We start from the raw sequence: 14,908 nt of genomic DNA on the forward strand, positions 1-14,908 counted from the left end.
GTGTTTACTCTGTCAATAATAATGAACGCAAGGGCGGTCGGCGGCGGTTGTATATTTTCCCAGACATCCAAGCGCGACCATTGTATCGTCCCGGAAGACCTTCAGATCTGATTCCATGATCTTACGCCTTGCCGATCGACTTCTTCCACGGTGTCGGAGATTTACTAGGGACCCTGGATCCGACACGCGGACCCTGTTCTCGAGATCTCGAGGATCACCGTGCATTCATAAATTTCAGAGTTAACGATCCGTGCGCTGTTACTCAACACTTTCGCGGCACCACCGCGACATAACGCTGCTCTGACCGAGGTTGTAAAAGGAGCGCGGGAAAGCGGGCTGCGTTTCACATTTCATTTGCTTCTCTTCATTGTTAAATGGAACTGTCAGGCAACATCACTTGTTTCAGATTTTCTCGGATCGTCTTCTCCTTCTTCGCAAACGTCTGCCCCACTACTCAGCGAGCATGTCCGCTTAGGCATGTACGCTAGGGGAGACCTGGGCTATAAGTTCCGATTTTGAAGAGTCATAAAATGACGTAGAAGTAGCATAGATGCTCGTTAAAGACGATTCTTTTTTTTCCTGTATTCTATTGTAGCCTTTTGTTCATCTTTAAGTTTTTTAGTGACAGATATTGAAGTTTATTGCGAATGTTTTTATTTCTTTTTAAATAAAATACTAACTATTGTATATAATACTGTAACTATATACAATACTTTTTTAATACTAAAACATGAGTAGAATTATTCCCAAATTCGGGAATCGGGTCCAATCTTTTAACCCTTTGCACTCGGTTGTCCCCTCTGAGGCACCACCAAAAATTGTTGTACCATTATTCAATATATTATATTATACATTATTAAATATATCGGTATTTAATTAATTACTAAACATTTAGGTATTGAAATCATAAGATTTCAAAAACCATGCGTGGGAATGGAAATACATATACTAGATCGGAAGAAATGTTTAATTTTCCAGATAAATAGCTCCGAGTGCAAAGGGTTACAACATTTCGTATTACCGGTGATCGTTGACTACGTCAAGATTTTTCATCAATGTTGGCATTACCGGACAGTGGTACATGCGTCTGACAGCAAACTCGAGTTCGGTAACTGGGGCACGGAAACTGGTAATCACAAATTTCTTGTGTCCGGTAAATAGTATTTCTTTGGCTTTTTAACAAAATCGTCCAGAAAAATTTTGTCGATACAGATTAGAAGATTGATAATCAATCGTTTATCACTAGACTGCGGATTTTATCGATAAAAATGAGTGGGTATAATTTAAAATAGCAAAAATATTGGAATAATTTAGACATAGTATGTATCATATTATTCCCAACTTACTAAACATAATAGGGAAGAAAATAAATTTCTAACTCACTCCAGTTTGTTGTAATTCAAGTAAGAAATTTTCATTTTGCATAAAGATCCGCAGACTATTTATCACAAATAGTGCAAAATAAATTACAGAATAAAAATACCTTCAAATTAATAAAAAAACTTTCAAGTCGCCACTAACTATCCGGTAACTGGTACCTTTACCCTGTCTCCATTTCAAAGAACAGTACACAAAGAACGCATTAATACCTGTCCCGCGTGCAACGTGTTAATAAGAAAACGTGCATACGAGATGAACGCAAACAAATCCCGGGAAAGATGAAGATCCTAACGAAGAAGGTGGATGAGCTCGGGTTTCTCCCACGGAAGAGCAGGACAGTGTTCCACGCAAGGTACCGTTGCACTTCCGGCTAGGAGACCGGTAGTGGGAGCGAGCACGTGGTCGCGGATGCGCCCCGCGATGCACACAGAACAAAGAAGGGGGCTCGGTGGTTGAATAAGGGCGACAGCAGTAGATTGTATGCGCGCGCAGCCTCGGGCCACGCTACAGCCGGTGGCTTGACGCTCGGCCGCGTGGTCGGGCCGCTTTAGTAACTCCGAAACCGTCGAGCGGGAGAGTCACGTCCGACTTCGAACCAATCGAACGAGCGAGACGCGCGAAAACAGTGCTCCTGACCGCGTACCTCTAACCGAATCTTTTCTACGTCACTAACACCTTCGTAACCGAACCCGAAAACTGAATCTACCATTGTAGAATTCATACCAATCGTTAACAAAGTCAGTGTTTCGTGCGTGTGTAGACTTGGTTGATCTTTGTAACTGAAAGAATCGGGCGAAGGATCGGGAGAGTCCTTCGCTGCTTGGAGTCGAATCTCCTCAGTGAACTGTTGCAAACTTCCACGGTGCTTGATAATCGGTTTCTCTAGGTAAATTGTCCCTGTGCTTCGCCGTTCCCTGTGATGCTCTCGACCTGAGCTGTAAAAGGGATTTTCAGAGAGGCAATTAATCACAATGAAGGCGATTCGCTTAGCTGCGATCCTTTCTGCGCTCGCGATTCTCGTCGAGTCGGTGCCGACAGATTCCGCGCAGTCGAAGGTAGAGGTGCTAAAATGTTGTCTCGATAAAGAAGAGCTGGTGCGCGATTCCGAAGGAAGCCCGAAAACCCATTGCAAGCCCAGCAAGGACTGGCAACCGAGGATCTACTCGCCGCTCAAACAGACATTTATCTTTGAGGTACCTCGCGAATGGAATTTCATCCGAGGGAAAAAGCCCGACTGCGGCCCTACACACGAATTGACCTATGTGGCCTACAGTGTCTACAATCCATTCCTCCTTTTCGACGATGGTCATGCGATGGTGGATATTCATTCTAAAGACAGTTTGGAACCAGGGCAGTATTGTGCGGATTCTACGGGTCTGCTTGCATGTTTGCCCAGGAGGATGGAGGGAAACCACGCGGCCGCGACCATGAGGCCGCGCGTGCGACACTGCTGCGGTGAAAACGCTGCGTTTCACGATGAAAAGTGAGTTTGCGGGGTTTTCTTTTCTGTTGAGACTTCTGTGTTGAAAGGTTGCTGTTTAATTAAATTGAGGTTTATTTATTGAGATCGTTTATTTGGATATTAAATAGTGGAAGTTTTTGACAACTTCGTGGTTGTCGAGGTACTTCGAACTGCCCATAGATTTATTTACGAAGCATTGAGACATCTTTTTAAGATATCCTCTTTGATTCTTGAGTAGAGGATATTCCTGACAGCTAGGTACACACTTCAGGATGATTACAGATTTATTTAGAAAATTTTTAAGCATGTTTGGAACATGTATTTTGTGTTGTTTTTAACTCTCATCCGTCCCTCGACACAGTTTTTCCAAAATAAGTTATACTGTTCTGTTAGTTGTAGGTTTTGCCCGAGACTTCGTGACGTTTTAATGCGAAATGAGAATTAACTGATCAATTTGAATAAAGAAACATTGAAAAATAACTGTTTACCTTGTTATTTCATTGATCTTTTATCACTGTGTCGATTTGACACCGAGAGAGGGATACAGTTTGTGAAATGAAGGTCGGATGAGGATTAAGTAGGAGACTTTTTTAGCAACAATCGTTTGGATGAATTGCAATGTTGACAATACCGCGTCGTTGGAATTGATACATACTGAAGCGCATCGTAGTGTCCCAAGACGCGCGACGTTCTCGTTTGTAGATTTCATATAGACTTGAGGGTTGACGTGTTGGATTCTTGTAGATTGAACATCAGATTCCGAGAGAGGATCTTCTATTAGCTCGGACGGCTTAATAGGCCCGGCAGAGTTCTAGTAAACGGGCGATCCGGGTCTAGTGTGTTCTAGCTGTGGTTTTCTCTCAACAATCTGTGGCTAATGTCAGTCTAAACTCGTTTAGAGGGTTAGGCTAATGCGAGCCTGTCAGGAATGGTCCACGAACTCCGAGACAGCCCGTATGTCTCATGGGTGCACTTGGTACTACGGACGATTAAATTAATATTAGAGGCCATTATCCGGATAGATTGAGATTTAACTCGGACGTAAACGATCGGTGACACAGTGTATGTATACGCACGCACCTGATAATCAATTACACGATCAAACACACGGCGCCGTGTGTTTACGTATCCCGAACAGCTGAAAGTCAGGGGTCAGCGTCCCGTTTGTGGATACACGGGAAGAACGCTTCGTAACTCGCAATACACTCTATTGTCGAGGTCGTCGGTACAGAGACGCGAAAACAGAGAGCACGATAACGGAATAACTAGCGCGGACTAATGGTCATGTCGCGTGCGTTCTCCTTTACAGAAGCGGATAAACGAGTTTCAGGCCTGCTTAGGCGTCCTTCCCTATACCATAGTCTAACGGCTAACGTAACAGACCGACGCCCTGGCCCTCGAGAGTGTAATACAGCAACGTCAAACTGGAATTGCGCTCTCGAAACATACCTTCCGACCCAGACCCAATAAACTAAAGTGCAGGGCCCCGACCCTCGGCACCCTGCTGCGCCGCACAAAGTAAATTTTTGACACGATGCACAAAAATGTCTGCCCTGCGAAGCGCCGGGAAACTTATGTTGGGGCGAGGACTTTGAAAGCGACGCAAACTGTGAGAAAGATGCTGGATGACATTCTTTACCTTCTTAGATCGACGACTTGATCCATTCAAACGTTTGCTACAACATTTTTATCAGTGCATTTCTGTCCGAAATGTTTTTAGTGTTTTATATATTATGTAGTCTTTTAAAATCAGATCTGTGTACTTGTTTAATACTGCATTATTGTAGGCGCGAAGAAAATCGTGAGATCAGGGATTAATTTGAATAGCAGAGCAATAATGATCTCGTAGGATTAAAAGAAGAGGCTTCTTCGGAAGAATCATCGAATTGAAAGAATGGTCGTATAAATTAAAGGAACGGATATTGTAATTAGATCGGAGAAGACGCAGAAATGCGGTAGAATTGATTGGTCCTTTTAATAATAAGCGTGTGAATGGCACGGATTTCGAGGCAGAGTATAAACCACGCAAGTTTGTGAAACGATCGGTTCCGACGGATCCGTCGTGACATTCTCCGGGGTCCGGATGGAGCAATCCATGCGGCGATCAACGAAAATTTATCGGTTTCACCTGACTCTAGCGTATTTTTATTGAAAGCCCGGTTGTCGTTCGACACCCGGGTCAAAAATAAATGATTGCAGCCGTGCCGCGCGCGCGGACCGGGTCGAGTCTCCCTCGAACGCGTTCTGTTTGCGATGCAAGCGTGACGTTCGGGTAAACAAAGAACGAAAGCCGGGGGCTCCGTTTTAATCGCGTTCCCAATCGGTCGAGCTTGGGCGTTCCGTGGACTTTGTTGGCATTCTGTGTAGCCAGCTCACGCGTTTCCTAGATAAATTCCTGCGATACGGCGCTTTTTTTTCTGTGGCGCGTGGTGCCGACTAAAACAGACAGCTAGAACGAGAAAGAGAGTCGACGAGAGGGAGAGAGAAACTTCTATTCCCGTAGCCGTTCACTATTCGCGTCTCAAATTCCGTGAACCGCGGATCCCTCGAGCACGAATTCTACGTGACCGCGCATTTTGAATCCCTCGCCGTCGCCAATGTTAACACGCTACTTTCGGAAAACAAGATGCTACGACTTTCACTTCTTCGACGGCGATTAGAAATGGTTTTTACGGACTTTCGGCCCATTCTGGGTCATGGGTGATGATCTAGGCGTCCTCTAAAACTGATGAGGAGAGAGTTACTTTACTTTGCAAGAGATACAGTATACACTCAGTAAAATAAGTCTCCGTGCACCCTTTAAAACAGAATAACTTTTTTATAATTGTACCAAACGATCTGATTATTTGTAAGCAATTAGAAGCATTGGTTTACTACATGATGCGCAAAAAAGATTTTCCAAAGATTACAATTGATCAGGTTGCATGCAAAAATAAAAAAAGAATTTTTGAAAACTTTTTTATTTGGGTCCCTAATGAAAATTTAAAATATATGTTTTGTAGAACTATGTTACTTATACACATGCTCTGAAAATTTCATCGAAATCGGTTGACTCCGGGAAAAACAACACGCATCGAATGATTCTGTGGATTTTTCAAGCAGAAACTGATCAAAAGTCGTATTTTCACCATTTTTAACTTAACCACTCGTAGCTCGTGTGTATGTCAATCGATTTCGATGAAATTTTCAGCAGGTGTGTAACTACTATAGATCTACAAAACATATATTTTAAATTTTTATTAAGGGCCAAATAAAAAAGTTTTAAAAAGTGCCTTTTTTTATTTTTGCATGCAACCTTGTAAATTGTAATTTTTACAAAATATTTTTTGCGCATTATTCAGCAAACTAATGGTATAATTATTTTTATTTATTATTTCATTTGGTATAATTATAAAAAAGGTATTCTGTTTTAAAGGGAGGTACGGAGACTTATTTTACTGCGTGTACATACAATTTCTCCATCATAATTTTTCACCGAGATGAATGTTTTTTTTACCTTAATTGAGGAGTTACTAAATCATTTGTATGTTACATATGAAATAATGATGTAGTGCTGACAATTGGAAATGTTTGAATGTTTCAGACACTCCTGTGCGATTCTAGACGAATCTGTGGACGATACGCCGCTGTTACCGAACGTGTCCTCCGCTGTCGAGATTGTACCAGGTTTTCCAACATGTCCGCGTTCTGACAATTTCTCGATTGTTGGCGATACGAAGGATGCAATCTTGTTGCCGGACGGTAGCATGGAAATCGGCGGGGTCACTTTACCTGCTGGTCAGTTCTGCGTAGAAAGGATCAAGGAGCTGAAAGTGGCCAAGGTGTTCGCCTGCGCTGAGCATGATTCACAAAGGTTCGTTCGAAACATACCTGGGTATAATCCTCGTCGGATCCTTTGTAAACTTTACTGCTACTCGAGGATTTCAAGTTTTACTTCGATACTCGAATTCCTATTGTTTTAACTCTTAGAACTCGAGTGGTGATTCAGCACTCACCACTAAAAACTGCTGTACTATTATTAAAAATATTGTTTGCAGTTAACACTATTAAATTTGTTTCTATTCAATAAATTACTAAACATTTAAGTATTGTATGAGGTAATATATCATTTTCGTATTCATGAAATTAAAAAAATCGTATAGAATGGAAGTTTTCAAGTTAAAATAGCTCCGACAAAGTGTTAACTATTGCTTCTCTAGACAATAAATTGTAAATTGTATAAGTGCTGTAATTTTATATTATAAATTATACAGGGTGAGTCACCTAAGGCAAGCTACCTGAATAATTTCTTCATTTGTTGAGATAGGAAGAAATGTATCAGGCAAAAGTTAGTGTTTGGTTTCGAGGGGCCCATTACATGGTGTATATGTATAAACATGCATATTATAATCGGAAATTCACTGTTTCTTTAATTTGCACAATGGTACCAGATGCATTAACATATCTTCGCTGTAATATCGCAGCAGCGTGTCCTTAATTACACACGCAATGACTTTATTACTTTCCTCCTCGTTTCTCTAACGGAGGCCGGCGTCAGGATTTGCTCTCGTTAACGCGTCGGTCCTCGAGCTTAGCGCAACGAGCGTCCGTCTCGACGGACCTCGTTTCTTCGTTAAGGGAAATTAACGCAGCGAGCCAACGTAAAACGTCCATAAACTGTTCAACGTCCAGAGAAACATCTAGAGAAACATTCGCTCGCAAACCGTCAAACACTTGGGCAAACAAGTTCGATCATTCGGGGAAAATGATTGCTCGCGATTTGTCGGGTTCCGATGCAAATCGGGGTTAACGGTACGCAGCTCCCCCTTTTAATTTATTTCCGATCAATCGTCGCCCGGTCTTGTTCGACTTCGCTGGGGATCCGACCCACTTCTCGAGTTTTTCCGCGCGAAATCTGCACGTTCGATCTCCGACAGCATCGTTGCGGCTTAATTGCGCGAGCTCCGCGTGTCTCTACGACGCTTCGCGGCGACGACACCACCAGAAAAAGTCGGCTGCGCCTCACTTTCACTTCTCTCACGAAGTATTTCTAGGTCACATCCGAGCGAGTCATCCGATGATCCGCTCGAAACCGAGTTCTTCCACTAGAGAGGAAACGCGGAATATCTTGACGCTCGAACTACGGAATTGTTGGCATTTCCGGTCGGTAACGAAACTCGAGACTCATTTCAGTGACAGAGAACATCTGATCGCATACTCTGAGCATTTGCAAAAAAATTGCAGGATGCACATATCTGTACGATGTCGAAGGAAGAAATTAAATTGTTCTCTTTGCGTCCTCGACGTGGAACGTCTTCGTCTTTTTCTTTAAACATGAAACAAGAAAAGTGAATGTTGAGTTGGAGAATTTCTAAGAATTTGGATCATAGTAGAAACAGGAAGAAACAAAAGAATGTTCACGCCGAGGAGCACACGAGAGGGGATTTTACGATTTCCTTTGCATTGAATGATAAAATCAGGAGCATCGATGCGGTCGGCGCAGATTCCAGACATCAGAAATTCGAAACGGAATTTCTTAATCATTTTCGAACGCCGGTATATATCCGAATATTATGGATTCCGTTTGGAAGGGACGCTCGCTTTCGTCCGGCGTGTTCGTTCGGTCTCCGGGATTCCGGGACGACGGTCGGTAATAGGGTCCGTGGCACAAGAGTCCCGGAAATTACACAGAAAACGTATCGCGGGTTGGCTGCACGGGTTTCGCGTGTAATTTGCAAAGCAACGCTCGAAACTCAATTAACGGGAGCGTTTACATGTGGCTCGGCCTCTCGGCCCACACCCCTCTCTCTCCCCCCTCTCCTCTAGCCCTCTCGATTCGAGAAACAGCCAGGCTTTTACAAGTGACCGTCGCGTCGTCGCACCACCTGAAGCTCCGGCCTCTGCCGTCGACATTCCGTTTCGAATTCAAGGTGTTTCGATTTGCACAGTGGTGGCACACGCTAACTCTGGGAAAACCGGATCGAACCTCAAAGAAAGCTCATGAGTCCGAATAGGGGGCTTTAGAGAACGAAAAATACAGGTCTCCCTCGTTAGCGTCTCGTTTTTGTTTTCACGGAATAGCACTCTGTTCTCTGACCATGAAACGTCACCGAATTGCTAGATGATGGAAAATAGTCACCACTAGGAAGCAAATTTGTAATACTCAGGTATAGAGGAAAATTTTAGGTACCCAAAGTCGAAATCGCGTCGGGTCGAAAACACGAAAATTTATAATGTTCTGTTACTCAAATGCCAGAGATATTCGGGTTCCCGACCCGGCCCGAGTAATCAAAAGACGAACCCGAGGCTGGGGTACCTGACATTTTCCCGTCCACCCCTGGTGTTCACTACTCTATGTATAATGTCGCACGGTGCATTTCGAATCACAGAAACCTTTGCACCCCTCTTCATCTCGATAACGTCGAACTACGTTCCCCCAATCCCGTTAACGAGGTAAACTCGTACAATTCTACCTTAGCCATAAAATATCAGCTATCTTCGTAAAATCACTTCGGTCAGCGTGAATCCGAAAGGATGATCATACGTAGCCGATGATCAGGAAAACATTCCTCGTTCTTTCTCTTCTATACTTCCGGCAGCTGGCGTTCCCTCGGTACCCGTCGGCGGTGACTAAGCTGAAACCATCTCTGGAATCGGAGAAACGTTTTCTCTCTCTCTCTCTCTGCAGGACTTTCACTTGCCTGTCCAGAACAGGTTGTGGATTTACGTCGGAATTCAGGAACTCGTGTGTAGCGCGGCCGGGTTTCGTCGAACGAGAAGGAACTTTTCGGACGAGCATGATCTGCGGGATTCGGAACACTATGTACTGTGTTGTTTTAAATGGACGGACCTCGCGCGCGCGTTGTGAGATACGCGCGGTGATTGAATGATGGATTAGATTGATTCCCCGGCGTCTCGGGTTAATCTAATCTGGCGATGCTTCACTTTTAAGTTTGTGTGTTCTAGTTTATATTCTTCGTTCTACTTTTTTCAGAAGTCCTGCAGTAATTTATTTTTATGCTAGTGTACGTTGAAGATTGTAATCCTCGAAATTTTTAATTTTCAACTTATTAAGATGATTGGAAAAGTAAATATGGTAAATATGGTCCCCTTTATAAGCCATTTAGTGGAAGTTTTTCCTAAATAAGTTTTTCAATATAAAACGTGAAGAAATAAATAAGCTAAGAATGAAATTTTAAAAAGTATACTTGTAGCTTATGAATGAACAAAAATGTCTTTACCTTTATCGATTTGAAGTTTCATAACAAATGAAATCAACTTGCTGTCTTACTACTACTTATTATTGTCTTACTACTAAAAGACTTAATTATTTAGTAAATTGATTAAAATACTAATAATTTTTATTCGTAGAGTTAAGTATAGTGGAGACATTCGACTGGCTCATAGTGGGGACATTTACACTAACATTTACTTTACATTTTCATTTAATATTCGTTTCTTAGAAAAGTATGTTCCCTTGTAAAACAATTGTAAGAAACGAAAGTACGATGATCACTAGACTGCAGATCTCTATGCATTTATGGCAAAATTGACTAAATGAAATTGAAAATTGTAGGAAAATTTAAAAAATTGAACATGTCAATATACAATAATGTCTCATGTATTAAAATTATTGAAGAAAGATATAAGATTCTGGTTGGTTTCTATTCCTTGCGATCGATACAGACAATTGTTATTTTGCATAAAGATCCGCAGTCCAATGATCACAGTCTACGTAGAATTTGTTTGAGACGAATCTGACGAATTGTATCTCTCTGAATATTTCCAGACCAAAGATGCAAGCCGCGGACATCAGGTTCACCTTGTACCCCGTCGGCTTCATCATCAGCGCCGTGTTTCTAGCAGCTACGTTAGCGGCCGGCTGCCTGCTGCCAGTCTCTCATCACGTTCTGCATTGGCGTTGCCAGACTCATCACGTCGCCTGCCTAATGCTCGGCGATATTCTCATGGCCATCATTCAGCTCGCCGGCGTTTCCCTGCCCGGTGGAAGCTGCAAGGTGCTCGGTGAGTCATTCTGTTTTATCGGTGTTTTCTAGTCTAGGCAACGCGCGGCTTCCCTCGACCCTGTCTCCCCCGTGGGAGCCGATGGTTTTTCAGGGAGATTAAATCGAAATGAAGAACCGGGAGATAGTTACCGGCTCGGGAAATTGTCTATGAGTCAGGCGTGAGCCACGATAGTCGCGATTCTTCAAGGCCTGTCGACGATTATGTAAAAAGCCGCCGCGCGAACAGAGTTACCTACCACGCCCTCCAGTCAAGGCCGTGGAAGTCAGTAGAAGTCCCATCATCGATCGAAAGCCAGAATTATTGACTTCCAGACCTCAACACCGCGTTTTTAAGGTCTTCCAGCTTAACTGCGAAACGCGTAAAAATCCTGTGAAATCGGAGCAACTTGCTTAGTGGAACCGGGTCTAAAATCGAGATTTATCGTGGTCATAGAGTCGCTAATCCTCTTGCGTAGCAAGGTCATAACATAATTTAGCCCGCTCGATGTATCGGCTATAAAAGTTAATTCTTTAATCTGGACATAAAATTGTGTTATCTATATGCGGTAATAGTAAACGTGTCCAGGCTCTGCATGATGCGGCCGTATATTCGCCAGGATTTTATTTATTTTCCCCACCCGTCGACTTCGATATTAGCGTTGAGTGCTCATTCGCAGCTCGTAAATCTATGTATAGTGTTTTATATATATGAAATATAATTAAGAGAGAACTTGAATTTATATCGGATCGATTTTCGTTGAAGCTTCTATAATTCTCTCGAACCACGCTAGCCTTTCTCCGATTTTAATAATCTGCCAAAACGCTGCTCAATTATGTATATTCATTTCGACGCCCAACCCGACTCTAATGGTGAAATATTAATGGCGACAAAATAACATTTCACTTCTAATCACGCGAACCGAATGAATTGTATTAATTAACGCACCTATCAAATTTTCAGGATTAAATTCTCTCGCCCATTCGCATTATCATTCTATTAGCTCGCGGGCGTAAATGCTGCTCTGTTATTTTCTAATTTGTTCTAGCAGCGAGCGTTTAATAGTAACGAGGTTCGATAATTACGAAGTTCAATAATTACATAGAATTACAACGGCAGACCTTAATAATTGAATTTCGATGAACCCTTCAAAACCCTTCTCCGAGCCACTGTAGCCTGTTTAAACAAGGAAAAGAGAATAATTCCTTTACTGGAAGATTTTTTCAGATAAAGATAGAATAATAATTCTACCAATTTTATTTAACACTCTAATGAATCTTCGCAAGGCAACTGCAAATATCAAACTACATATACACCCGAAGATATTTTAGTAAATTTTTACCGAACTCTTGATTCTGTAATGAATGTTATTCTCTAAACAGATTTCTGCGTACTATTTTCTAGTTCGAAGATATAGGTTACATCTCATGAACAATATAAATCCGTTTGCGGTTACGTAGAATTTCCACGTCCAGCGATCAATATTCCAATTACAACTATCGTGTTCATCAAACACAAGTTAAAATGTCGCGAGAAGTTCCCGCCATGAGAAATCAAGCGATTAACCTGGTCCAAGTACGGTGGCCGCAGCGTCACCCAGTTTCCCGCAGTTAATTGGCAGTCCACTGTACTTTTCGAAAATGCATGCCACTTCTGACGCAGCACCGGAGTTCCGGGCGAGGAAAGGGAGTGGGGAAGGAGGTCGAAACGTTTCAGGTTCAGCCGAGTAGAAGGAGCGCAATTTCCCGTTAAATTAATCGCGGGCGAGTCGATTAAGCTTCGCACGCGCGCACGCGGGGCTCTCTCACTACGAAAAGCAGAGGGGCGAGCAGCGTTTCACGCGCGTGCGAATTTTTCGCCGCGAACAATCGCGCGCGGACGATGATACGCGCCTCGCGGGAAACCATGCGACTAAATACACCGATGGAATTCGAATTCGAGTCGACTGGCCGCTCGGAACGCGCTTTATTTGCCGGTTCCACCCCGGAAACTCCAGGCTAATTATTCGGATAATCGTAGTAATCCCTCGCAGAGCCTCGTGACGCTCTGCCTTGCTCCCGATCGCGCGAATCGATTACCGAGCGCACCTGCGAGACCCGGTGCAGTCCAACAGGGCCTCGGACCAACGATTTTCTCATTTGCATCTCGTCCGGCCTCTGTGTCCCCGACATTATCCCAACCGGCCCGGCCTTTTTCCGCGCAAGCAGATTTTACCTTGGTCCGTTTTGCCCGGCAATTATGTCCCGCCGCGGGATAACCGCCGCCATTTGCATAGAACGTATTTCTTTCGCTTCGACCCTGTAATCCCTACCAGCCACGGATATATTTGTGACCGCCCTACGAATTTCCGCGAAAATTTCGCTAACTACCATCCGCTTGCTTTTCCCGTCTCTGACCCCACGTGCGCTTCTGCGAATTTTATTTATACGTTGTTCGCTTCGTAAATACCATTTGTGTAGCATTTTTGTAACGTCACACTTTCATATCTGTGTTGCCACCGAGCATATTTAAATACATCCTTCCAAACACAATCATAGAGAAATAGGAAAACTACTGAGAAACTTACGACCTTTTTTGGACGGTGATTAAAACTTTTAGCGAAAGAAGTCCAGATCAGTCCAGATCCAGATCAGAATTTTTGACAATTTTTCGGAGAATTCTCAAATGTCAAGGCTGCATACAACACAATTTTATCGTATCGTATCGAAAGAAACGTTTTCGAATGAACGAGAGAATTTTTGAGAATTTTTAAGAATTTTTAAGAGGATTCTTGAAGATCAAATCTGAAAATCATTTTTCGGAATTGCTCTTAAGAAAGTCAACGATGGCATGGGAATAACTTTTTTCCCATACTTTAAGGCATATTAATAATATTCTTTATAAATTGAAGGCGAGGTATAGTTGTCAAATTGTTCCGTCGATAATAGCGGCAGGTCCCGCACCCGAAATATTGTGAGCTACGCGAGTTCATGAACACGCATGCCGACCAACAGGTTTATAGCTTCCGGTGATGAGAGCGATTCAGGTTGCAGCGAAGGGCCGGGCCACGGATCGTGGGGAAAGGAGAGAAAGTGGGACAAGGCACGTCGAATGACCCACAATCGTACTCTCCCCGGTTACTTCTTGCTTTTTCTTCAATGCTCCTCGCTTCCCCAGACGGCGAAAACTTTTCGTTCTCTTATCGGAGAGTTTCATCTTGATTCTATCGAGGGGGAACGTTCCTGTGTTAGTGGAATGTACACTGGCTCCGAAAATATCCGACCACTTGTTCGATGAACAATGAACTTTGCTATTTCAACGTACCGAATGCGACTGAGTGCATTAGCATTTATACACTTGGTATTAAGCCGTATCATCGAGGAAGAAGCATTTACGAGTGAATGGCTTCAAATTCTTGTCGAAATTCTGTGACTACCGTAGCCACTATAATATCAGTCAATCTTTAGGAAAATCTTTGATATGTTTCTTGACTGAAAGATTGCTCATTTCCTGTTTTAGATACTGTCAAATAATCTTGTTTCTTCACTGTTGTGCTACTTAATTTGATGTGTTTGTTTAAAACATAGAGTCACGCGAATAAAACTGTTGGAATTAAATATTTGAATGACAATTTCTTAGATCCTCTAGTTTTTCTATTTTTTTTTTGTGATCTCGCCGACTGAGCCAAAGGTAGAAAAGGACAGCGCGTGTAAACACCGTGGAAAGCTCCCTTTTTTACCACGCTTATTTTACTGGATTTCCCTTAAAATAGATTGTGGATTTTTGTGAAAAAGAAAATTGTGGTCTACGTTCTACTCAAAATAATTTTAGTTATTTAAAAGTAATATACCCACGTTCTTCTATTCTCCTGATGTCTTTACTATTTTGTGTTTCACGTCTCCATTGTTCTCGTAAATCGAATTCGAAACAGCGAAAATATTCCAAGAATTTATAAATACTAGAATTACACGTTTTTTAATTCTCGTAGCATTCCTTACACATTTTAGAACTGGCCATAGTTGACGAAATTATCCTTTTCTTGGTAAAAGTTCAGATATTTACAAATGGTGCTCCAAATAGCGAGTAAATGGATTATGATATACA

General features: G+C 42.6%; 1 protein-coding gene across 1 annotated transcript in view; it reads left to right on the forward strand.

Moving 5' to 3' along the window:
• The first annotated feature begins 1,920 nt into the window (after positions 1–1,920).
• Positions 1,921–14,908, forward strand: part of Mthl1 (adhesion G-protein coupled receptor methuselah-like 1) — a 220,804-nt gene continuing 207,816 nt past the window's right edge. Inside the window, exons 1-3 of the mRNA XM_076434813.1 lie at positions 1,921–2,863; positions 6,426–6,695; positions 10,611–10,846. Coding sequence (XP_076290928.1) covers positions 2,352–2,863; positions 6,426–6,695; positions 10,611–10,846 — 1,018 coding nt within the window. The 5' untranslated portion in view covers positions 1,921–2,351. The remainder of the gene's footprint in view (positions 2,864–6,425; positions 6,696–10,610; positions 10,847–14,908) is intronic.

Source organism: Lasioglossum baleicum, chromosome 1, assembly GCF_051020765.1.
Source record: "Lasioglossum baleicum chromosome 1, iyLasBale1, whole genome shotgun sequence".
Lineage (NCBI taxonomy): Eukaryota > Metazoa > Arthropoda > Insecta > Hymenoptera > Halictidae > Lasioglossum > Lasioglossum baleicum.